We start from the raw sequence: 27,693 nt of genomic DNA, 5'->3' as shown, positions 1-27,693 counted from the left end.
GAAACAATGTAAATCTAACTTCAGTCGATTTTTTCGGTGACGAAATCTATATATAAACATCAATTTTTTCCGTCAATTTTTCTCTCTCCTTTTATTATATTCCCTTTATTAAATTATAAACGGGAAATCATAGTATGAGCTGAGTTTGTAGTTTATGGAAGATGAAAACTTCCACAGATCTATATTCATATATTTATAGGTGTGTTACAGCAGTGAGTCTATATTACAAGTTACCATGCACTTGCACGTATAATATAACTACTATTTGAGCTAACTAACTAATTTCACAACAACTTCTCAGCTAACTAAAGGCTTCTATTCAATACAACCCTTGCTCAAATGAAGCTACCCCTTTTCAATGGGAAACTTAGATGTCAGATACTCAAATCTTGAAATAGACACCGGCTTGGTGAATATATCTACTACTTGATCCTCTGTAGGCACATATTGAACGTCCAATTCCTTTTTTATCACTTTATCTCGCACATGTGTATCAATTTCAATATGTTTGGTCCTTGCATGAAGAACCAAATTGGCTGCAATGGCAGCTGCACTCTTGTTACCACACCAGATGAGAGACAATTGAGAAATAGAAAAACCAAGTTCTTGTAGCAATGACTTGATCCAAATAAACTCAACTGCAGTATCAACAAGAGCACTGTATTCAGACTCAGTGGAGCTTCTTGAAACCACATTCTACTTCTTGGAGCTCTAGGATAACAGATTGGATCCAAGAAATATACAGAACATCTCGGTGGACTTTCGATCATCCAATGAACCAGCCCAATAAGCATTTGCAAAACCTTGGAGACAGAGATAAGATGACGATTTGAAGATGAGATTCTGATTGATGGAGCCTTTAAGATACCTCAAGAGCCATTTGCAAGCCTTCCAATGAAGTTCAGTTGGAGATTGCATGAGTTTACTAAGTTTATTGACCATAAACAAAATATCAGGTCTAGATAAAGTGAGATATTGCAGTGCACCCACAACATTTCTATAGAGAGTAGGATTAGAGAAGGGACTGCTATCTTTTAGGAAAAGTTTGGAGCCACTATCATAAGGAGTAGGTTGTAGCTTACTATCTGAGAGATTAGTTCGAGCCAGTAAATCTCTTATATATTTGGACTGATTGAGCATATAGGTATAAGATGGTGTGCGAAGTAACTTGAATTCCCATTTAGAAATGCATTGTTTATGTCTATGTGTTGTATATCCCAATGAAATGTAGAGGCTAGAGAGAACATTAACCTCACAGAGACAAGTTTCACCACTGGACTGAAGGTCTCTGAGAAATCCACACCTGCCCTTTGTTGAAAACCTTTAGCCACCAACCTTGATTTAAGCCTATCAAGAGAGCCATCTGCATTCTTTTTCACCCTGAAAACCCATTTACACTGAATAACATTCATATAACCTCTGTACGGAACACGCTCCAAAGTAGATTTGTCAATAATTGCTTTAAATTCTTGTTCCATGGCTTTAAGCCAAATAGACTCTTTGAGCTATATTACAAACTACCATGCACTTGCATGTATAATATAACTACTCTTTGAGCTAACTAACTAATTTCATAACAACTTCTCAGCCAACTAACGGCTTCTATTCAATGCCCTTTGCCCTATATATATAGGTTGATAGAAATTTACACAAAATTTTTCAAAAAATCAACGAAAATAAAAATATACAAGTAAACTTCTTAATATGTCCATATTTATTATTGAAAATATGCATTCATGTATCCATATTGAGCAATGAAACTCAATTTTCGGCCACCCATCTAAAAAATATAAATTATGACCATTTATTATAATTTAGGTCTAAAATACCCTTGACCCCGCGGATCCTACTCTACCCATCCCATCCCAACCCGTATACGTGATTCTCTCTCTGTCTCTCTCCTCTTTCTTTTGGCACAAATGGACATAATTGTGTCAAGTATATCTAATGAATGGTACAATTGACACGAATTTACCCATTTGTACCAACTATACCATCATTCAATCTTCAGTCAGATTTGGCACAAATAGACATAATTGTGCCAAGTATACTGTATACCTAATGAATCCCACAATTGACACGAATTTGCCTATTTGTACCAACTGTACCATCATAACCCCAACCTGAACCCGAAGCCCAACCTACGCACAAACCCGCAATTAAGGGCAAACCAGTCATAAAATGTAAAAAAATTACCAATTTTTTTGTTTTTTAGATAGGAAGCCAAATATTGAGTTTCATTGCTCAATATGACTATCTCAAAAGTTGACTCTTATTATTTAATGATGAATTAAAGTTGGTGTATATTAAAGAATTAAATAGGGACATAACAATAAATTTACTTAAAAATACTACTACTTTTTTTTTTTATGAAAACAAGTCTATATATTTGGGACATCGAAAAAGGAAAATAAGCCTATATAAATGGGACAGAGGGAGTATATTATTTCACATTTTCTCTCTCCTCTCTTTATCATACGTTTTCTCACTTCTATTCTTCTATACAATTCTATTCTTCTATTCTCTTTTTCATATTTTTATGATTTTCTAAAAATCTTTAAATTTGATTTACAGAAAGATATTCAATATGCATCTTAAATTAAAGATAACTCTTGTGGTATAAATACTTGTGTGCTATAACACTCAAATTGGATTCACAATGAGATACGTTCTAAATGATTGACAATATTTAGATCGAAATATCATAAAACAGTTATATTTCTTATTTTATACTCCTCCTGTCCACGAAATAAGTACCTATTTGCCTCTAAATTTCTGTCCATGAATTAAGTACCTACTATGCTTTATGAACATTTATACCCTCACTTACTTTTTAAATTTACTACCCTTTAACAAATAGGCCCACCATACTCTTACTTAACACCACTAATTAAACTCTCTTAACTATATGGCCCACTTTATTTGATTATCAGATTGGATCAATTTCCTTTTTCGGCCCACTTTAGCTAAGGTTTTCACCACCTATTCATATCACAATTCCCCTAATGAGGAAATAAAAATTTCTTTGCCGAAAACACTAAATTCTCAATCCCTTCTCTGCCAATTCTGAAATCTTCGATCTTCTTCTTCGCCCAACCCTTATCTGTCGATGGATGATGCTCCTACGTCTCCTCCCATTTATTCAAGGGATTGGGAGTACGAATCGGTGGAAATCGAGGGTGGATCTGGGCTCCCCTCCATGGAAGCAGTTGCCATGTCGTATGTGGCGTTCCTGGGGTGGGTGGCGCCGGAATCAAATCCATGGTGGCGGAAACCAAATCCATGGTGCCATCGACTGGATTTGTTGAAGAGCGATTGACTTGATATGTTGACCAATCGGTTTCTGTGGCTGAATCTCGATGATTGAAAGTCTCGGTGACTCACACTCCTCTATTGATGGCTCCAGCGTTTGGATTTGTTCACGAAGCTGATTTCTATGACTTTTCACAGTATGAAGTCGAAAAGTACACGAAGTATGTGGGCCTTTCGGAGTCTACGATGCCAGACAGTGGCTATGACGTATGGGTGGCTACCAGTGGCCACATCCCTGATGAAGAGCCATCGCCGTTCGTGAGAATGGAGTATGAACCCTGTGCGCACCGTCGCCGTCTTCAAATCCTAGGAATTTATTTTCCTACGCTGCTAGATTTGAGCTAATAAGGTGATATCTAACTACTTTTCCCTTTGTTCTTTGATTTCTGGTGATGCGGTTTGTTGGTTGGCTGGTGATGCCATTTTTTATCATCAAGATCTACGGTTGATTCATCACCTTATTGGATGAATTCATGGTCCTGAGTTCGAATACCATATGTAGAAAAAAAAATTAATTTTCAGAATTCATATATTTACACAGCGAATTCATACATGTTCTATGCAGAATTCATACATTTACATACGATTTACCTAAGATTAAATCTCAACCGTTAGATTATGGGTATATCAATAGTGTAGATTTAGTCGTATTTTATACTCTAAGAGTTGTTTTTACCCTATCCCTTCCCACATACACACACACACACACACACATACACACACACACACACACACACACACACACACACACATATATATATATATATATAGAAGGACTACCGTGAAAATACTTCTTAAAATAAAAATAAAAATATTTTTTTATGTACGAATTTTATGTAGAATACGTATGAATTCATCCAACATGGTTACGAATTGTGAAAAACAAATTTTTGCTACCTTTGGGATTCGAACTCAGGACCACGAATTCATCCAACAGGGTTACGAATCAACCGTAAATTTTGATGATCTAAGGGCTGAAATTTGTTTATATTTTATATTTCAAGAAATGTTTTTATTTTAGCTCTCCCCTATATATATATATATATATATATATATATATATATATACATATAGGGAGAGGTTCAAATAAGAACCACTAAATAAAATTAGAACAGAGAACCATTTTAAACCATTCGATCATCAAGATCTACGGTGGATGCATCATCTTGGTGGATGAATGCAGATCCTGTGTTCGAATCCTGAAGGGAGCAAAAAATTCATTATTTTCGGATGCATTAAATTTAATAGCGAATGCATTAATTTATATAGTAGATGCATTGATTTTAATGGTTCTTATGTTCTCACGATAAGTGTGGTTCTCACTATAACCGCACCCTATACATACATACATATATATATATATATATATATATATATATATATATATAGGGCCGCTCCAATGAGACCCCCTAATTTTCGTGTAACACGAGGCACGATCTGATGCATTTATTTTATCAATCCTATGGCTGACATTGTATCTGGAGGGAGATTTTTTTTCGTAGGGTTCGAATCCTGGGGGAAACAGAATATTTTAAATTTTGTTATTTATCAGTATATACTGTCTTGTTTATCAGTATATACTGCCTTGTTCATCAGTATATACATTTTGTTCGTTAGATATACGTCTTCTTCATTAGTATTATATGTCTTATTCATTGTCCTCATGTTACACGAAAAATAGAGGGTCTCACTGGAGCACGCTCCTATATATATATATATATATATAGGGTAGCTATCTATAGAGAATTAGGATATAATAAAGAATAGAGAATTAGTGCTTGCCGTTAGATCTTGAGAATTAAGCGGACAGGATTAAAACCGAATATTCAATAAAAAAATGTGATTAATTATTATTAGAATAAATCTTGAAGAATCTCGCTCTTCCGATTTTCACGCCTCCACATTCATTCCTTATTTTGTAGATTATTAGAGTTTTCATAATTACAAACTTTATTCCTGCAAATCAAAGATTCCCGTCGAAGTATATGCACCTATAGATTAATTTATTTTACTTTTTTTAGGAAGATTTATTTATTTTACTGTTGATACGAATATTCAATATTATATACCTACGTATTCTAAATATATTTAACACTGTTCATTTTAGTTACTGATGCATCATGCATGTTTATTTGATGAAAATATAAGATTTATAATACACCGAATATATATCACAAATAAAACAAAAAAATAAATAAAGGTACACCTAACAAAAATTTAAAAAATATAATGACATGAATACGTAATATATATTAAAAAAAAATTGAAAAAACTATACTGCTATACAATAATATGTAAAACATGTAATACAATGATATTCGAAAACAATTGAATAACTATTCGTAATAATGACATCGATATTCGTTATAAATAATGTTGAATGATATTTAATTGATCGAAAATAATTCATACTATAATTGCAAAATATAAATGAACATGAATAAGCACATGTATTAAAATAAACATAAACATAAACATTAAAATTGAAAAATATACTACTTATAACTGTAGAATATATGATACAATAATATTCATGAAATTTTTTTTATTGAACTATGTACCTGTATTCATTTTAATTTGTGGATGAAATATTGAAATCTTGACAAATTATTTAATTCAATGCCATAAGTACACACGTTCAACATCAAAGGAAGAAAAAAAAATTAAAATATTAAATCCATGGATATCGGTTTGTTTCCGAAAATAGTGGGATTTGTTTCAGTTTTTTTTAGGGTTAAGGTGCAGATAGGCCCCTCAAGTGGAGGCCCTTAGAGCGTTTCAGTCCCCTTACTAACTGTGTGTGCAGATTGGCCCTCGAACTCAAAAAAATGGTGCAGATCGCCCCCTCTGACTTAACACCGTTATGGGCCGTTAGTCAGAGGGGGCGATTTGCACCGTTTTTTTGGAGTTCAGGGGCTAATCTGCACCTTTTCCCTTTTTGGAGTTCGGGGGCTAATCTGCACACCGTTCATTAAAAAAAATCACATCTCATCTTCTCCGACCAACTTTTCCGGCGTCAATCGCCGTCAGATGAGGAAAATCACGAAATCAAGTTCCCAAGCCCCAAATCGGGAATTCCAAATCGGCGTCATTGCTCCCGAAAATCACATAATCGAAATGAAAACTCGAATTCTCCCTCGAACGTCACCGCCCTCCAATTGCAGAATCACCCCCAACGAATCGAACTTCGCCTCGCCGTAGGCGGTGATCGTGACCCCAATCGAGATCGAGATCATGTTGGCCATGGTCTCTGATTTGGAGGCGTCCTTCTTCAACAGCACGCCGATAGTGTAGATGGCGACGGGCATCGTCGGCCTTTATCACCGAATTTTGCCGGATTTGAGAGAAAGAGGCGACTCCTTATCGAGAAAAGCTAGGCGACTCCTCATCGAGAAAAGTCAGGCGGCGGGTTCACCGGATATTGCGGCGGCGATTTCCGACGGAATGGGAGAATTAGGGCTCGTCCTTGACGCTAAGCGTGTGCAATCGAGCGAGCTCCGAGGTTTAGGGCCCAAGAGAGAAAGAAAGGGGCGATGCTCTCCACCGGCCTCGCCGGAGCTTGAATCAGCGACAACGACGATCAAATTTTGAGCGAGAGAGATGAATTAATTAAAAAGTTAAAAGGTGCAGATTAGCCCCTGAACTCCGAAAAAACGGTGCAGATGGCCCTTGACTAACGGCCCATAACGGTGTTAAGTCAGAGGGGCCGATCTGCACCGTTTTTTTGAGTTCGGGGGCCAATTTGCACACACAGTTAGTAAGGGGACTGAAACGCTCTAAGGGCCTCCACTTGAGGGGCCTATCTGCACCTTAACCCTTTTTTTTATTAGATTGACGGTTAGCCTTCCATATATTTAAAAATCAAATAAAACAAAATAATATAAACCATTAGATATGCTAAATCCAAAGGCTGAGATTGATTCTCTATTCTTAAAATACTTGTGATTCTCCACGGATCCATTCTCTCTATATATATATAGGGGCCGCTCCAATGAGACCCCCTAATTTTAGTGAGATCTAGGGCACGATCTGGTGCGTTTATTTTATCAATCTTATGGCTGATATTGTATCTGGAGGGTGATTTTTTTTTCGCAGGGTTCGAATCCTGGAGGGAACAGAATTTTTTAAATTTTGTTATTCATCAGTATATATGTCTTATTCATTACCAATTTTTTAAATTTTATTTTTCATCAGTATATACATTTTGTTCGTTAGATATACGTCTTGTTTATTAGTATTATATGTCTTATTCATTGTCCTCATGTTATACGAAAAATAGGGGGTCTCACTGGAGCGCGCCCCTATATATATATATATATATATATATATATATATATATATAAGTGGGATCATTTAGTACCCAAGCCTTAGGTAGTATGTAGTACCAATTCTGGACCACACATTTTGTCCATGTGGCGCACCAAGATTGTGACACGTGGCAGAGGCCTTCGAAGGTAAAATCGGGAAAAAATCGAATATTAAAAAAAACAGTCATGTTTTCCATACATAAAATTTTACACAAAAATGCATAACTCTACACACATTGAATAAGTCAGCGGCAAAAAAAAAATCGAATATTTAAAAAAGATGACGGTGGGAAGGGGGTGGGGTGGGTTAGAGACAAAAAAACCCGATCGATCGAAAAGTGCAATGCATTTTTTTGTACAATTTAATACTCCCTCCGTCCCGCGAAGCGTGACCCACTTTCTTTTTTGGGTTGTCCCACGAAGCTTGACCTGTTTCTAAAAATGGCAAAAAATTTACCCTTTATTCACCTTTTCAATTTTTCACCTACCACACTTAACACACAAAATACCACTTTCTTAATTCCCGTGCCGAAAAGAAATGTGTCACGTTTCATGGGACGGAGGGAGTATATTTTTGTGTGAAAGTTTATGCATGAAAAAAATATTTTGTGAAACAATTCGTCAAGAGTTATTCACTCGTGACTGACATGAAGCAATGTATTGGACTATTATTAAAAGTTTTGCTCGGCTATAAAATAAGGAGCAATTAAGCGATATCATGTTCGCGTGTATTATTCTACGTAACGTGATGATCGAGGATGAATGAAATGATGCGATGTAATGGAAAAGGGAGGGGAACAACAAGGCATCGAGTAGCACTGCTCAATCTCCGGCTTGGTGCGAAGGTCCGCTAGGATTCCTAAAGTATATCGCTCGAGAGTCTTCCATTTGCCATATACAAATCCACAACCACCTCCATGAAGATATAATTGTGCACATTTGGACATGCTTTGATTGTATTTAACCGTAGTTCAATTATTATAATTTTTTTAATTAATGTATGTTGACATTTAAATTTAAAATTTGGTATTTATTCTAATTTTGAAATACATTTATATTATAAAAAAATAAAGATAAAATTTATTAAGCCAAATTATACAGATTTATTTCGTACCCTAGTGGAGAAGCTCCAAAACAGCTCTCCAGTGGAGACGCTCATAAAACAAACGCACCCTTGACATATAGAAAAAACTAGAATTAGACATTGTCTTAAGATGTTAAAATCCCAATCAAACAAAATGGATAAAGAATGAACGAGACTATAGTAATCTATAAAGCAAGTAGAGGAAGAAGAAATACCTAATGTCATTCACAAAATGAAACCCATTCTCATATACATACAAAATGCAATACAAAAAGATATAAACATAATTTTATATTAGTATATAGTACATTTTGAATATATGTATCTAATTAATCAAGTCAACTCAAGCTACCTCGGCCTGCTGCCGCCGCCGCCACCACCGGACCCGGATCCTATATGGTAACCCGACCCGAGCTTCCCACCGCCTGCCACCTGCCCGTACCCGTAAACAGCTCCTCCTCCTTGATGACTCATCACGTTCATACCGTACATCCCCTCGTATCCACCTCCGCCGCCGCTGCCCATACTCACAACCCCGGCGCCATTTCCACCGCTCTCCTTCTCCCCTCTCCCGGCCATGGCGGTCTTCTCCCCCTCCAGATCCCGGAACCTCTGCAAGTATACCTTTAGCGGCTCCACGTAGTCCTCGAACCCTAGAGTGGTCATCGCCCACAGCAGATCGTCGCCGTTGATCGTTTTCCTCTTCTCGCGCTGGCACTTGTCGGAGGCCTCGCCGGTGATGAAACTGATGAACTCCGACACGCATTCCTGAACCGTCTCTTTCGCGTCCTTGGATATTTTGGCGTTTGCCGGCAGCGCCTTCTTCATGATTCTGCTCACGTTCGCGATCGGCAGGAACCTGTCCTGCTCCCGAGGGGACAATTCGTGGTACGAATTGTGCTCCCGGTGCCCTCCAGACTCATTATCTGAGTCCGCCATTTCTGCTCAGCGATTCTCCCAATTTTAATTCAATAGTATAAAATTGCTGCCAATTGCACTTTCCTACTTAAAAAAGACTTTTCACAAGCACAACTTTGACAGAATTTGTAGAAAGAATGCAAAGTAAGTATGTTTGGATTTGTGACTTTACACTCAGCTTTTACAACTCGGTAAATCCAACAAAATAATCTGTCTCAACAGCTGAAAGGAAAGGGGAAACAAAAACTCGTACCAGAAATAAAAAATTGAAACCTCAAAACTTCATAATCTCGGATAATCACCGCTGTGAAGTTGCACACATCTCACTAAAATAAAGAAAAAAGAAAAGGAAAAATTTCTTGACAAAACTCAGGTTTTGAAATATATGAGAATTCCAAAAGGGAGGCAAAAAAGAATTGATAAGTGTAAGAAAGGAGGCAAGTAGCTCCAACGGATATTCCGGTACCGGAAAATCGGAAAACAGAAGGAAGAAGGGTAGAGAGAGAGATAAGAGAGGGGGGGTTTGGGATGGAAGTGGAGTCTGTGGAGGTCCGTTGGATCAATGGTATAATAACGGGATCGTTAGAAACACGTGGAAGATTAGAGGCCGTTCCTTATCGATAACTATGCGATCAGTGAGGGAAATTCCAAGCCATCCGATTGGTGATGAGTGGGAGGATCTTATCCGTCCATTTCGCATCAGGCACGTATTAGCCTCTCACTGGTTGTTTCTACTCCAACGAGGAATTGTCTAGTGGCTCAGCTGGACCCCCCACACCTCCTTTTTTTCGCTTATTATTGTTTTTTTTTTAACACACTTTTCTTCTTTCTCCTAAAAGGATTGTATACTGAAAGCAAGACTTTTATGTTTGTATACATTGATTCCTTAGTTCACTGTGATTTTTCTATTTGAAATATTGTTATTACATAATTTTATTATAGTCCAATTTATCTCATACTATAAATTATATGGTATGTTGTAAATCACAGAAGATCATATAATCGGTAAAGTTGAGATATAATTTTCATTCACAGTTGAGATAACTTCGGACGAGTTATCAGTTTAGACTATAGCATAAATGGATAAATAGTTTATCTTGGCTATTTATTATGCTAATACCTTCGTGTATTGAACATGATCACAGTGAGATGAATTCTTATATTCTGACTAATTAAGAATCAAGATCTCAGTAACTTAAATAGTCTTAACCTTAATTAAATTAATCGTGTGAATAATTAATTGACTATTGCTTCGATTTATCAAGGGTGGTGAGAGTTATGTTGAAGTTCAACATACTCGATATTTTGGGTGATAGCAATTATTATTTGACATGCGATTACATTGCAATAAGGATCTGTGTCCTGCTAATAACAGGATGATAATATCCTCTCAAGGAACTTAATAAGTTTATCGTATTAAACCCTGCAGGTGGAATTAGTTCCCATACGATAATAAGTTTAAGTGGTAGCAGTCGAGATGTCATTTATAATTGAATGACTGATTAATTAATTAATTGATCGTCAGAAGAATTAATTAATTAATGGATATTGGATATCTTAAACACGGGGATTAATTAAGTCTAATACTAGTCCCGACTCACCTAAAGAATAAAGAGGTAATTCAGTATTAATTTTCTAGTGGAATAAATTTAATACTTGTGTCTCGATTTATTCTGGGCTGAATAAGAAAATCGAGCACTGGGAAGCCAAACTTTATTCGAGCTAGTAGATCCCCCTTGGCCCAATAAAGGCTTTGCTCTAAGTGGGTTGGACGCCCCTTCTCATTCTCATTTAAGCCTTTGGGCTTTGTCTTAGTTTAATTAGATGATGGGCTTATTATTTATGGTTTTAATACCCAATATAAATAATATGTACAACCCTAATTCTAATTAGTTGTGACATTACGTAAGACAGAAAATTGAGAAATCTGTTAGAGCAGAGAGAATGGGAGATCGACAGTTACACTAGGGAGAGGACTTGAAGATTATTGTCATCCAACGTCAAGTCTTGCCATGGGAACAAGTCGGAAGATCAACTCAGGAGTCGATCATTGCCGGATTCGCAAGTGAGATTCAATATTATCTTGCTATAGGTACATGATTTTTGTATGTATTTGTTTGATATCCGAAATGGATCCTGGGCACATGAACTATATGTCAAAATATGGTTCCTTCACCTACACACTTTTCTTCTTTCATTATTATGATGCCATCTTCTTGTAGTACTCATTCCGTCTATCAATTCGTGTCTTAATTTGTCATTTTGATCTGTCCATTAATTTGTGTCCTACTTATTTTTAATAACTATTTTCTTAACAAATAAATAATTTTTTATTAAAATTCGTGTCCCCTTCTCTTATGACACGAATTGGTGGACGGATGAAGTAATATTTTACAATATTACAATAAGTCATTTGTTATCATATTTTTTTTTCAAGATTTGAAATTAAATATTTATGTATATATAAATAAAGTCGCTTATCTATTAATTACTTCATCTCATAAGAGAATGTATAATTGTCGGTGACACGAATTTTAATAAATATAAAAAATTTTCATCTCTTTTTATTTTTGTCCATCCCTAAAACATCTTTTTAACTTATTTTTGAAAATAATTACCCATATAATCTTCACTTTTTATGGGACTCATTATTCACTCATTAAATACACAACTAACTTTTGTTAAAACTCGTGTCACCTTCTCTTGGGAAGATGTTTGAGGGGCGAAGGGAGTAGGTGATTATATTATAAGTGAAAGAAGGAGCTCACTTTTATTGTGTAGTGTTATAATAGTGAGATAAAAAGATAAGGGATTTGTGGTGTGCCATATGTGATAAAGTTGTAAATAGATTGATAAATTAAGAATAAAAAAAATAAGGGATTTGTGGTTGGGTAGTAGTGTTAAAAAATAACAATTGATACTCTTGTAAGATGTCCCAAATGGAAGAAGTGCACACTCATGGGACAAACGAAATATATTTTTATTATATATTTAATTTATGGATAAATATTATAAGATCATAAATAACAAGAGTCATCTTAACCATCCAACTCTTCAATACTCCAGCCACCAAAATACACATACCAATAAAATAATACTAGTATTTACTAAATTTCTCTCTTTCTTTCACATCATCAATATTCATCCTATCGAGTAAAAATTTAAAAGGCCCACTTCCTTATCTTTTTTTGTAAACATGCCCTCTCTTATTATACAAAGCATTCTATGCTCTATTCTTTAAGTACCATTTGATTTGATGGGTTTGCTTGGTTTTTTGTGAAAGTCTTACACATTTGACCGATTTGACAGCTATCAATCATAAAAGTCAACGATTTGACAACTATCAGTCAAGAGTACATATGATCGGTGGGTGGCTAGATCATGTGTCCGGCCGTCCGACCGATAAAATCATGTGTCCGGCCGGTAAAATCATGTGTCCGGCCGGCCGGACACATAATCTAGCCACCCACCGATCATATGTACTCTTGATTGATAGCTGTCAAATCGTTGACTTTTATGACCGATGGCTGTCAAATCGGTCAAATGTGTAAGACTTTCACAAAAAACCAAGCAAACCCATCAACATCAAAGGGTAAATTAGGCACTTCACATAATAAGGGCATAGAATGCTTTGTAGGATAAGAGAGTGCATTTTTACAAAAAAACTTAACGAAGTGGGCATTTTTGCCTATTAACACCATCCTAATTCAAGCACATTTATTTGAATGATTTATCCATGATCACCCAATAACTACATTATATTAGATTATTTATTTTATTTTTCAAACATAAAAAATATTTTTCATTAAATATAATGAATAAAATTATGATTATAACAAGAAATTGTAAAATTTCAAAAATTTATATCAAGCAATAACTAGAAAATTGAAAGGCAGTAACTAGAAAAATTTATATTGTGCAATAACTAGAAAATTGAAAGGCAGTACCAAAATTACACAAACTAAATTAATACTACTAATATACATTACAACAAAACAATGCGATATTTCAAACAAACTATCGATTCTAACAATTAGAGAAAAATTACACATTCAAGATTCACGGCCAAATTTTTGCCAAATATTTTCGATCAAGTCATTTTTTAGAGCAGCGTGAGCTTCTCTATTTTGTGATTTATTTCTGATATAGCTAGATAGACTTGCAATCTATTTTGTAGGTAATTTAATATTTTGATTTTCATTTTCTTCAACATCTCCACTATGACTACTGAACTTTCTAGCTTTCGTAAAATATGTAGGATCACAATAATTTAGGTAAGTGTGCATCTCATATTCCACTATCATATTGTGCATGATGATGCAAACTAGCATTATTTTTCCATTATATCACAATTTCGCATAAGGCATGGTCATTTGATAAAACGGAAACGAGTTTGTAGAACGTCAATTGCTCGCTCAACATCTTTCCGAGCAGCCTCTTGCCGTTGGACAAATAGTTGGTGCTTCATAATCTGTAGACCATTAATAATTTTGACACATGCTGCCCATGGAGGATATATGCCATCAGTGAAATAATATCTCATATTGTTCTCGTGATCATGTACAACATAATTAACCTATTGTGAAATCGAGAGATGAACTTCGTTGCGTGCTCGTGGTTGAATTGAAATTAGGTTTAATCGAAAACATATAGTCTAATAATTATTCAAGAGAGAAATGCAAAAACCGATAAGTTGGTAAGACTTACCAGCTCTTTAGAGAATGGTTGGAGAAGCAAAGTGACGCTCATGAATGCTGAAAGCAAGACACTTGCAGTCGAAGAAATAGTTGATTGGAGGGTACCTATTGTACAATACCTGAAAATAGGCTAGTTGACGGAATAGCCATGAACTTCCAAAAAAGCAGCAAACACAAAATTTTATTTAATGGGAGATTATCTATACAAGTCATCCTTTATCTATCCATTTCTCAGATGCATGTCAGTCGAAGTAAGAAGGCGATCGAATATGTACTCAAAGGTGTTTCCGGCAACATTATTCTTCTATTTTCCATTGTGTTTTATTTGTATGGAGTTATCTTCTTTGGTATTGATTTCCACATTGCAATAACCTTTCAAGCGCTGCGATTTCTTTTTGTTCCTCACAACTTCATCTAGATTTCACACCAGGTTCCTAATCATATCTTCATAATCTCAATCTAGGGTAAGTAATGTTTAATTGTTTATTCACTAGTATTCGATTTTAATTTATTTATTATCCCTTAAAAACATCACACCAAAAAAATAGTGAATCTCTTCCTCCATTCAACACATTATCTATCAATTTTTTTTAAAACTGTCCACTAAGTGATATATTTATGACAGAATGGAGGGAATAGGTTTTTTTTTGATAGAAAAATGGAGGGAATAGGTTGAAACTGATAATGTGGCAGATTTATTTACAAAGTTTTATGGCAAAACCATTATGGGCCAAGCTAGATAAATAAGGCCTCTTTTTTAGTCTCTGTAAATATCTAGCAGATATGGTCCAATAAAGAGCCCATAATTCTCTTCCTAACATCTCAACTCAGATATCTGTGATTCTGCAATCTCCAAACAACGCTCTTCAATCTCGGCCATCCCCTCTCTCTCTCTCTCTAGAGATGGCCATGAGTTACCTTGTGGTCTTTCCCTCCACCACACCTAATAACCGAGCTCTTTCATTTTCGCCTCCAAAACTCACGCTCACGAACCCTCCGTCCCCACTCATCCACGTCCCTACTCTACCCTCGCGAATCCCCAAAAGGTCAAGCTTCGCCGCCCATTCCAAGGGCAGCAACTCCGCCGACGCGCCTGACCGCCTAATCTCGGCCATGGTCTACTTCTACCCCTTCTTCGACGGCGTCCAGTACGGAAAATACATTATCACGCAGTTCTCCCCGTTCCAGGCCTTGATCCAGCCGCTAGTCCCGGCGATTAGAGTCTTCAAAAGCTTCCCCTTCAACGGCTTTCTGGTCTTCCTGACGCTCTATTTCGTGGTCGTGAGGAATCAGAACTTCAGCAGGTACGTCAGGTTCAACACTATGCAGGCTATTGTTCTCGATGTGCTGTTGATTTTCCCTGATCTGTTGGAACGGACGTTCAATCCGAGGGATGGCGTTGGATTGGATGTGCTGATGAGTTTGGATAGCACCGTCTTTTTGTTCCTATTGGTCTCCTTGATCTACGGCTCCTCTGCTTGCCTGCTCGGCAACCTTCCCAGGTTGCCTCTTGTTGCAGATGCTGCAGACAGGCAGGTATTGTAAATTGCACCTCATTCTTACGCATTTAGCTTTCACCAATTTAGCAGATAATTGAACAATGGCGTTTTATAACATGTAATAATTGTCATGATTTTAGCTGGTGATATATATGTTGATTTTTGGACTTTGGCTTCATTCTCTCTTCTCCAATTTTGTAACTCTCTAGTTCAGCTGTATGACTAGTGTTTGTAGCTTAAACTTCGCAATTTGAACATGTTGAATTTATGATTATCTTTAGATAAGCAGTGGTGGATAAACTAGGCTTTTCTCTGAGAAAAAGAATAGCCTTGATTGTGCTTGAACTAGGTAGTTGTATCAATGTAGCTGCAATCTTGATTATTGATTAGAGGGTGATGATAGAGGAACTCAATATCATCCATCTCAATCGACTCTTCTTCCTCAACTGATCAAACGCTTAGTAGCTATGGTCGGTTACTGCCTTATAAGTTCAACTCTGGGTGATGTATGCCTTTCAGTAAGATCACCACCATTAGTTGTCTGTTTAGAGAAGCTACGATCTTGATGATTCCGTCCTAGTTGATTCCCACACTAGAGTGTCAAAATCGATAGGAGAGGAGCCTCATTTGTAGAAGCCTTGAATCATTTCAAGCCCTGTTAAGCCACGGATGGTTGGTTAATGTGCCGTCATTGCTTACTCATGTATATATGCGTTTCAGTAATATCACCACAATAATCTGTTTAGTTACTTTCTTTTAGTTTAGAGTAGAACAGCTTCATCCCCAAGACCAGAAATTTGCAAGATTTAGTTTAACTTGGTTTAGTTTAATAATTTGATTTGCCTATGGCAGCACTGAGTCTCTCTCTCACCATATTTGTACTCGTTCAAATTTACTAGAGACAGAATTAACATTGTTGTTTCTCATGTCATTATTTATGGGACTAAGGCCATTATTACGATGTGATTTGATAGTCATTATCAGTATGATGATTTTCGCGTAAGCTTTGGCTTGATATTACACATCATGATAATATTCTTTTAGATGGGCCGTATCTTTCTTTCTCTTTCTTTTTCTAGCAAATTAAGTTTTCATCTTAGTAACATTTTATATATAGAGTTGTTTGCTAATTAAAGTCCAAGCTTTGGACCTTGTTGTAAATTAGACCTAACTTTTATAACATTTTAATACTGTATGAATCTTTTGATTTGTAGCGAATTAGTCTCCCCCAATTTTTTGCACGAATTTAGAGCTGAAATTGAAATAAATGTTGAAACTCAAAATTGATTGAAGTGTTTTGAAGGCTATTGTTTGGAATGTGATATTGTATTGTCAATTGTCAATTTCATCTTGGGTGCGGAGTTGAGCTAAAGGTTTTTGCGATCGGAGTTGCAATTTTGGACGTCGGAATGAGGAAATTGACAACATATTCAAAAGCCCTGAATCTGTTCCCATAAGAAAAACAAGGTCGGGAAACTTACAAGCCTATGAAAGTTGTAAAATAAGCAACTCATTTAACTGGCGGGATTGCTCTCCGTCGTTGAAATTGATTCATAAAATTCCATGCACATTTGTTACTCCAATCATTATCATCAGACTCACTACTTTCATCAAACTCAAAAAATATTACTCCCTCTGTCCACGAAAAAGTGCCCTACTTACCCTTTTTTTTTGTCCACGAAAAAGTGTCCTGTTTACTTTTTTGTACAGTCATACCCTTTACTTTTCAATTTATTTACAACTTATGTCATTAATAAATCCACACTTTTATTTAATCTATGCAATTAACCCACACAATTAACTCACTAATTAAAACTACGAAACCAACTCCCCCATGCCTAATCAATCCCATTTCCCCCAAAATTAAATTACTCTTTCTTTGAACTCAAACAAGTGGAAGAAATACACACAAACCCTCTAAATTGTATCTCCAATTGTATCTACAGCCCGATTTAATGACTTTTGGGTTATGTGTGTTTGTTGATTAACTCAATGGAATAATAAATATGTTCTGAAAATTAACTCCACTTCACGTGTGAATTCCGCACTACAAGAAATTGAGTTTTTACCCATACATAATTACCCACACATAATAATAAGTGATAGTTTAGCCACACATAATTTCAAAATGTGTAGGTAATTCACACAAAAAAATTTCATTAGTTATTGACATTTAAAATGTGTGGCAAAAACATTTTCGTGACATTTATTATTTTACGGTTATTTTTAAGTTTTATTGATGTATAATAAAATTTAGTTTTAAATTTGTTGCGCCAACGTGGCAAACTAATAAAAGTTATTAACCACACATAATTCTAAATTATCTATGTGTGGGTAATGAATTTTTATCATTATTTATTCTTGACATGTAAGAAACGTGGGAAAATATTTTTAGCTACATTTATATTTTGGCTTTAATTAATTTTTTATGCAAATCTTAATTGATGTTTTACCCACACATAATTACCCACACATATTTTAAAAAATGTGTAGGTGAAACAATTTGAAACTTCCAATTAGTTATTGACATTTAAAATGTGTAGCAGAAAATTTATTTGTAACATTTATTATATGGCGCTAATTCTTTTTTAAGTTTTATTTTATTTAATGATGAAGTTTATTTTTATATTTGGTGCGCACCTCTATTAATTTTTTTAAACCACACATAATAGATGTGTGGATAATAATTTATATATATATATATATTTTGACAAATTAAAGTAAATTTAATTTTATTTTTATATATTAGTGCCAACTAATCAATTGATTTCTCTACAATTATACAATAAAATAAGAATTAAATAGTCTTTAACATTAAAATAGGCATAAAAAAACAAGAATGAATATGTTAAAAAAAACACAAGAATTAAAATAGGCATAAAAATTAAATACTCGTCTTTAACATTAAAATCGAACTCAACAAAGAGTAGGATTGTTTAAACTCTCAACAACTAAAAGACAAGAAAATATTAACAAACTAATGAATGTCATTAGAACTATCCCTATCGTAATTTTTACCCCACTCAAAACAACTTTATCAGCTTTCTTAGTACCCGTGCCAGCTAGGGATGTCAATGCAGCCCGAAACCCGTGGGCCGACCCGAATAACCCGACAAAATTATAGGGTTAGGGTTGCAAAATCGCAACCCGAAAAAACCTCCAGCCCGATTAGCCCGCACCCGACTAACCCGGAACCCGATAGGGCTAGCCCGAAAACCCGATGGGCTGGCCCGGTGGGCTGACGGAATTGTGACTGATGCATCCAGTTATAACTTCTGCTATGTTTAGATCTATGGTATTTGCTTAAATATATATATGTAGCCTCATTAAAAAAAGTGAAATTAATTAGTTAGAATATATATATGTGTGTGTGTGTGTGTGCAATATCATTAAAAAAAGTGAAATTAATTACGAATTTTTTGTAGAAATTGATTATTGGTATCTCATTAGTTAGAAATTAATTAATTATTAGTATCTCATTTTAAAGAGATACCAAATTTTTTTTCTTGTCAATGAGACGTGCATGGCAAATCCATTAATTATTCAGTAATAATCCAGATTGATTCTAGTGCATTGATACATGTTAAATTTTACTATCTCATTTTAATATAATTTTGTTTATGTAATCTTGAATATCTTATATTTTTTGCATTTCATGCTTTGCTATATAATTTATATATTTAATATCTATGTATATATTTTATACCTTATACATTAGATCATTAGGAATAATAAAATACAAATGATAATTTTATTTTTACGCCTTTAACCTGATTAGCCCGATGGGCTAGCCCGAAACCCGAAAGTTTAGGGTTAGGGTTGAAGATTTACAACCCGAAAAAATCTCCAACCCGATTAGCCCGCACCCGACTAACCCGGAACCCGATAGGGCTAGCCCGAAAACCCGGTGGGCTGGCCCGATTGACATCCCTAGTGCCAGCACCCAAATGGGGCACTTTTTCGTGGACGGAGGGAGTATTATATTATAAACTCTAATTAATATTTATAACTAAAAATTGAAATTTTAAAAAATTATATACCCTAACTTTGAATTAATGAACCCAAATAATCAATTATTAATTCAAATAAATATAAAAAAATAATTATAAACCCTATTTGGACGAGTGAACCCTTGTTAATTATCTTTTTATAATATTAAAGCATAATAAATTAAAATTGAAGAAAATATAATTAAAAATCTATATAATATATAAAAGAGGAGTTTTCTCCCTCCATTTTTTCCCACCATTTTTTCTCTCTCTTCTCCCATCAATTTTTTCATTATTTTTCATCTCTTTTTTCTTTTACAATTTTAATACCTTTTTAAATAATATCAAATTTAATTTATGAAGAAATATTTAATAAGCATCTTATGTTTAAGTTTGTAACAAAATATTTAATATGGTATAAAAATTATTAAAATTAAAAATAAATTTAAAACAAATAAGTTCCTAAAATTTTAAAATATTCTATTTTCTTTCTCTTTGTTAAAATTTTAATTACAATTCTTTTATTTTTGTCTGTGTATGAAAATATTTATTTATATGAAAAAATTGATGGGAGAAGAAAGAGAAAAAATGGAGGGAGAAAACCCCCCTTTTATATATTATATAAATTTTTAAAAAATGAATTTATTAATTTTGTGAAAGAAATTTTGTTTATGGGTTTAGTACTTAATGAACTTTGGGGTGTTAATTGCTATCAACGTTATGTTAAGGGCTTAAATGTAGTTCGGGTGGTAACGTTAGGGGTGTTTTTGCATATTAACCCTTTAATATAATGTGTATATATTATATCATCTTAATTTTTTTCATGTATGTTTTGATTTGGACGAAATTAAAATTCAGGGCAAATTCTGAAATGAGCTAATGTTTATGTATTTATACTACAACTTTATATAGCTAAAAAAGTATATCAAAATTCACTAATAATTTTTGGATTTACAATCAATTAACGCCTCAAAAAAATATGTTGTAAAATGAAAATCAGTAAAAAGTAATTAAAAGTTTCAAAAACCCTTTCAAGACCAATAGAAAATTTGAAAGAAAAATATCTAGATATTTTGGTGGAAATTTTAAATAGATAATAATAATCATTAGATAAAAAGGTTTTGTCAAGTTTTTGGTCATTCATTTGATACGCCTCCAATTATAAGATGATTTCATTTTTATTTTAAGGTTACTATCTTCATTCTAAATATAATATTTTAAAATATATATATTTTTTTTATCACCTACTATAAGATGGTTTCATCTTCATTTTCATGCTACTATATTCACATACTATAATATTCTAAAATATAATTTTGTTTTACTATTTTATTTAAATAAGTATCACCGTGCATCGCACGGGAGTAATACTAGTTATAATAAATTAAGACTGGTACACACAAAATAGTGGAACGGAGGATCTCATCTGCTATTTCAGAGGGATCCATAACTTGTTTCCTTGATACCTGCTAAAAAATATTCATATATTGAATGATTATAGTCAAAATTGGTGTCACAATGTTGACGAACCATGTGGATCCTCATGCATTGTAGCGCTAGATCTGATCATACGCCTTCACCTACAAAGAACGGAAAAACGGGGAAACCAGAAAATGAAATATTTTTATTTACATTTTTTTATATTTATTAATAATTATATTATACGAGGTACCACAATTATCCCTAAACGTCGCATAAGTGGTATACTAATTTTTCAACTAACGTTGATAATGTTGCACAAGTCATTGGGCATTATAATAAAGTGGCCAGTTAGGCTTTAGTACTGAAATTAATTTGTTGTGCCGCCACTAATTCTTTCTAGTGTGGCAAGTAGCTTTCACATGAAAATGATCAATAGCCATCGAAATTTAAATTTATCAAAATATTTAAATATTATAGAATTTAGCCAGGCACCAAATGGAATAAGTGTTATCTCTAGTAACAAGTAATGCACTATATATAGACTATAGTGTGTATTAATTATGCCATCTAGACTAAACTAAATCATATTATGCCTATATATACACGTCTATTATATGCACGCGCACATACAATGATGTCGGTAATTCAATTTTTATACTTCTCTGTTCCCCGATGAATATTCATATTTACTTTTTGATTTGTTTCTCGAATAAATGCCTATTACAGTATTTCTTTTTTTGATAAATGTACCTCACACAATTCATTTACAACAAAAATGAGATATTTATTTCATTCACACAAAGTCAATCAATTTTTTAAAACTCATTTTATTTTTAAATGGGTATTCATTTGAAGGACGAAGAAAGTAATACATAGTAGTATAAGATTTGAAACCAAACATAATTATACTATAACATGTTTGTAATTACAAAAACAAATATTCCGTTGAAAATTAGATGTTGGTTCAAATTTTGATCCCTCTCATAGTAACACGCTCTAATACAACTTTTTGTGATTTTTTTTTTTTTGAGAGAACTTTTTGTGATTCTATATAATTAATATTCTTATCTCTAACCTTAACATCAATATATAGCTCAAATTTATAAATGCAATATATTGTTAGCTACGCTTAATGAATTTAAACAAAAATGCAATATATATAAGTTTTAAGCACACACCACAGAGCGTATTGTTATAGTACTAATACTTATTCTAGTTCAATCGACAATCAAGTATGCTTAAACTTAAAATATTTTAAGATCGAAAAAATTCAAATGAATTTTTAGATTATTCATTCTTTCCACCGTCTGTTGAGTTGCTTCTTTAGGTACTGATCTATCTGTCTCCAGCTCTTTCACAATTCTCACGAACGAAAAAAATAATATGCGTTGGAACATTTGTTTTCTTCTAATTTAAGTAATCATATATATTTCACTTCTACACGCATAAGTTTAATAAACAACTTTCTAAAAAAAAGTGCAATTAACATCAATTTACATAAAAGTTATTTCGATGATTTTTTTCGGGATTTTTAAAAATTACATATCATTCTTAAAAGAAAAAGGGAAAACAAATTGAGAAATCGTGTAGTCGACAAAAAGTGAAGTGGAACCCAATTATTACTACAACGATTATAGATCGAAAATTCCATAACGATTCTCTCTCTATTATGTGGAATATTATGAATTTTTATTTTTCTATTTTTCTAAAATCCTCCTCTAACAAGCAGTATAATCACTTTTATCATTCTCTCCGTCCCATTGATAATGGCTTATTACTGTATGACACATTTATTAACAAGAAGGGTGAGTAAAGAATAAAAATGATAGAAAGTGGTGGAGCTCACAAATTCTTGTGAGAAGAGGTGATTTCCTTTTTAGAACAGGCCATTATCAGTGGGACAGAAGAAAAAGGAAAGTGAGTCATTATCAATGGGACGGAAGGAGTATTATTTAAAATCAATTTTTATATTTTTAATAATAATTCTCTCCATCTCTCTTGAAACATGGAAATCTCGAACTCAAATATGAGATTTTTTTCTAAATGATACTCCCTTCTTCTCTCAAATGAGTATCCATTTGAGAAGGACACCAATTTTAAAATTTTGATCGAGTATAATGATTTAACTTTTAAAAAATAAAAAAATAAACACCCCAAGGGTGAGGGGTTAGGCAAACCTCCAACATGTGAATAAAACATCAACCAATATCTTATACATGATGCTACCCAAAAACGATAACACCCAGATGAATCAACAAGGAAAAACAGAGATCAAACGGGCAAAAAACAATCATAGAAATAGCCCAAAAGTGACTACACTAAAAAAACAAAGGAAACAACATCAAAGAAAAAACATTTACCACAAAAGGGAAATGAATATTCAATTGGGGACGAATCAAAAGATAAATATGGGTACTCATTTGGGGGACATAGAGAATATAATTTTATGGGTTAAGTATCAAATACGCCCCTAACATAAATGCCCTTATCACGTCTAGCCCCTCCGAGGTCGGTTCAACTAAACCCCCGAAGTCCTTAATTTCGTGCAATTAGCCCCTCCGACATAACGGCCGTTTAACACAGTTAACTATTTTAATTTTTTTTTATTTCGTTAGTGGGACCCACGCTTTCTTCTTTGCCAAACTCGCCCGAAACACGTCTCCACCGCCGCCGCTGCCGCAGTATCGAGCTCTGACTCGTGCACCTCCCGACACTTCTCATGGCTAATGAAATCATGCTTCCCCAACCCCCAACAGCCACACCACCCCTCCGCCCTCTCCACCACCACAATCGGCAGCGCCGACACCACCATTTCGAGCCTTCCCGATGACCTTGTCCTAGAATGCCTCTCTAGAGTCCCTTACTACACCCTTCATTCTCTCTCTTCCGTCTGTTGTTGTTGTTGAGCCTACCTCCTCAACTCCCCCGCCTTCCACCTCCTCCACCTCGGCCACCACACCCTCTTCCACCTACCTCTCTCTCTTCTCGCATTTTCGATTGGTATCAATTGGCCTAAATATACATCATCAACCAGATGGCGATGTTGAGGTGCGACACGTGGACAGGGACGCTAGTGCCCAAGGCCGGGATGACCTTTCCGAGAAAGAAGTTCGTTGTCGCCGCGGTCGACGGGAAGATACTTGTATCACGTATAGCACCCTATACTCGACTTGGCTTCAACTAAACCCCCGAAATTCTTAATTTGGTGCAATTAAACCCTCTGCACTAACGGTGTTAAACGACCGTTAAGTCGGAGGGGCTAATTGCACGAAATTAAGGACTTCGGGGGTTTAGTTGAACCGACCTCGACCATAGGGTGCTAGATGTGATAAGGGCCTCTATGTTAAGGGTGTATTTGATACTTAACCCTAATTTTATTTATTTCTCTTTTCCTTTTCTTTTTTATTCTTATTTGTGTCTTTCTTTTCTCTAAAATCATACACTTTGGTTAAAAATAAAAATATTCAATATGCATGTCAAATTAACGACCGTGGCAAAAACTTTAATTGATATATAATATATACTCCCTCCGCCCACGAAAGAACTTCATATCTTTCCTTTTTGGGACGTCCACAAAAGAACTTCCTACCTATTTTTGGACTATACCCCACCACTTATAATCCTCTTACTTTTCACTTTTCACAACTCTCAATATTAATTATAACACCTTTTCACCACTCCCAATACACTCAACTACCTTTTATCCACTCTTAATACACTCAACAATATTTTTTCTTAAAACCTGTGTCACTCCCTCCTAGGAAGTTCTTTCATGGACGGAGGGAGTATAAAAAAGATACACAAGACTGTTGTATAAGTTATTATTCTCACTCATTTATCTTATTTTATAAATAATCCATTTATCCTATAAAAATAGTTCTATGAGGGAGTGACACATGTTTTAATAATTATAACTGAGTGTCTTGTGAGTGGAGAAAGATACTCAATTTAAGGGGGTAACGTTAAAATGAATAAAGAGACTCACTTTAATGGATAATAAGGTTTAGGTTAAATTAAAGTATTTGGGTTGATATAGGTTATTGTTAAATATAGTGTAAAGTAGAGACAGATGCTTATAAAGTTGATTTATTAAACAATTTTTAAATGGTTTGTTAGATAGTTTTTATATAAATATTGATTGTGAATGATGCTGGAAAACTAAGAATATGCGTATGTTGGAGTTATTTTTCTAACTCCAAAATAAACTGACGAATGCCTTGTTATTATTTTTTTTATTTTGTCTTTTCTTCATGTTTGTGTTTGGTAGGTTTCAACTAAGTCAAAGGGAAGACAAGAGGAGCTCGGTTGTTCATATAAAGAATGAGGAAGTGGATACAGAAGAGTGGAGCTTGTTGAGAGAAGAGAGGAGCTGTTTGGTAGCTCCTAAAATCAAGGAAGAAGTGGACCTAGTGGACTAATTCCTTCAGCCAATCCAATGGCCACTTCTCCACCTCTTAACCCACGACTTTAGCCTTGGAGAACAAGATTGGGGAGCCTATATATACCAAGGGGAAGTCCTAGTTCAAATCACGAATTTAGAGATAATATATTGAGCCTTGAGTGATCTGTGTACGAGTGTTGTTTCTTGTGTTAGGATAACATTTGCTATAGCATTTATTTGTTTTGTCGGATTTCGGAGTATAGCTCTTGAATCCAATCTTGTCCTTCAGAATTGGTGTTGCTGACTCTTACATGAAAAAGGAAATCATGTCCTTTTAAAGTCAATGCTCTTACTTGAGCATTAAATGCGGCGTGTCTTGAAATCTATCCACGTGGCTGGAGTTAGTAAGACATCATTTCTTTCTTCAGTCCGTCATAGTCTTTAGTGTAACTGAACTTGTCTTCAGTTGAAGTGTTTGCTATGACTCGTAGATTCTTCAGGTGTTTCCAATGTATTTTCCATCAGTCAGGACTTCAGTTGAATCTGCAACTCCGATGCATTCAGAACTTGTAAGAAGCTTTCAGTCGAACTGTTCTTCAGTTGAGTTGTTATCTTCAGTCTTCAAGACCTCAGTCTTTGGTTTAGCTACTAGAGGGACTAAAACGTTTAAGTCCTGAAAGATAACCTCTAGCTAGAATGTGTCTTCTAACAGTTTTGGTATCATCAAAACACAAGGGTTGGATATATCTATCATTTCCCAACAAAACCCAAGACCTCCAGCTTTAGACATTAACCACCTACTACTAGGCGAACACACCCAAACATATCCCGTCTAAACTTGATTGGCTATAAATTAGTTAATTATGTAAACGTCAATCATAATCAAGTCCTAATAATGGAAAACGGTACTTAATAAAGTGATGATCTCCTCTAAATTATTTGTCATTGTCGAAATTTATCTTTTAACAAAACTATTCATATACTCTAAATATTTCGCATGCCATCATCTCCCACCAATTATTTCCAATTATGGCACCAAAAATAATGAGAATCAAGCTGAGCTAAATAATAAATTTACGGCATTGAATTTATAACGGCAACTTTTGCATGCTTAATGCATTAACATCAATGGGGTAGTATTGGTATTTATTTTTGTGAACTACATTTATCAAAGTTGTCTCGGCCTATTGTGTTAGCATTAGCATTAGCATTAGCAAGGTCCACAAATAAATAGCCATCTTTCCAAAATCCGGCCATTTGTGGCCAGAATTTTCCTCACTTCGATTCTCTTTGTCATAAATTCTACACTCGTCTCATATTTAAGTAACTAACATATTAAATAACCCCTTTTTTCAGATCAACGTTACGTTATAAAATATTTCAATCTACTATCTATAATTGGAAAAATACTATACCCCAACTATTTTAATTTTGCTATAAAATTGTACCTCACTACATACAAAATTAAAACTTTATGCTACACACCTATTTTTATTAACAATTCTACCTACAAATAAATAAATAAAATCAACTTTATTTTATTGCATCGTCAATCTTGACCTATCAGTTCATTGGTAGCTAAAACTGAAACCAAGAAATTGGTTTTATTTTGTTAGGTGTATACTTTTTCCACTAACTTATCAATGAACAATTTTACTTACACACATAGGGATGAATTATACTAAAAATGTCATCTTTCGTGAGAAATGAAAATAATTGAATACGCTAATATATAGTGTTGCATAAGCTGCTTGTAATGACTGAATAAATTTTTTACTTGGATTCTCGAATCCTGGAGGGAACGAAAATTCTATCTAATTAATTGAATTTCGTGATTCAGTCATTACAAGCAGCTTATGCAACACTATATACTGGCTTATTCAATCATTATCATTTCTCACGAAAGATAGCATTCTTAGTATAACTTTCTCCTATATATATATATTAGGTAAATGATATTGGGTTGTGATTAATTATTATATTTTTTTTATTATGTATACTCTTATAAAATATGGTAGTTATAGTTAATTGTTAATATATATATATATATATATATATATATATATATTTTTAATGACGAATTC

At 34.3% G+C, this 27,693-nt stretch overlaps 2 protein-coding genes and 1 long non-coding RNA gene across 3 annotated transcripts; 2 read left to right on the top strand and 1 right to left on the bottom strand.

Moving 5' to 3' along the window:
* Positions 1 to 171: 171 nt before the first annotated feature.
* On the top strand, positions 172 to 7,526 carry LOC130986175 (uncharacterized). The gene is made up of 2 exons (XR_009089198.1): positions 172 to 3,661; positions 7,408 to 7,526. It is a non-coding gene; the product is annotated as an uncharacterized LOC130986175 (long non-coding RNA).
* A 1,378-nt stretch (positions 7,527 to 8,904) lies between these two features.
* LOC130986174 (nuclear transcription factor Y subunit B-3-like) lies at positions 8,905 to 10,174 on the bottom strand. Its single transcript, XM_057909488.1, has 2 exons — positions 9,875 to 10,174; positions 8,905 to 9,644 (listed from the first exon to the last, which is right to left on the bottom strand). The coding sequence occupies exon 2, from the start codon at positions 9,640 to 9,642 to the stop codon at positions 9,052 to 9,054; it is 591 nt and encodes a 196-aa protein (XP_057765471.1). The 5' UTR covers positions 9,643 to 9,644; positions 9,875 to 10,174; the 3' UTR covers positions 8,905 to 9,051.
* A 4,917-nt stretch (positions 10,175 to 15,091) lies between these two features.
* Positions 15,092 to 15,995, top strand: LOC130986173 (protein TIC 20-v, chloroplastic). The gene has a single exon (XM_057909487.1). It carries the CDS (start codon positions 15,222 to 15,224, stop codon positions 15,861 to 15,863), a length of 642 nt encoding a protein of 213 aa, XP_057765470.1. The 5' UTR covers positions 15,092 to 15,221; the 3' UTR covers positions 15,864 to 15,995.
* Positions 15,996 to 27,693: the final 11,698 nt, after the last annotated feature.

The sequence above is a fragment of the Salvia miltiorrhiza genome, chromosome 5, assembly GCF_028751815.1.
Source record: "Salvia miltiorrhiza cultivar Shanhuang (shh) chromosome 5, IMPLAD_Smil_shh, whole genome shotgun sequence".
Classification (NCBI taxonomy): Eukaryota; Viridiplantae; Streptophyta; class Magnoliopsida; order Lamiales; family Lamiaceae; genus Salvia; species Salvia miltiorrhiza.
Note: the sequence above shows the minus strand (reverse complement) of the source record. Positions and strands in the feature narration are given on the sequence as shown.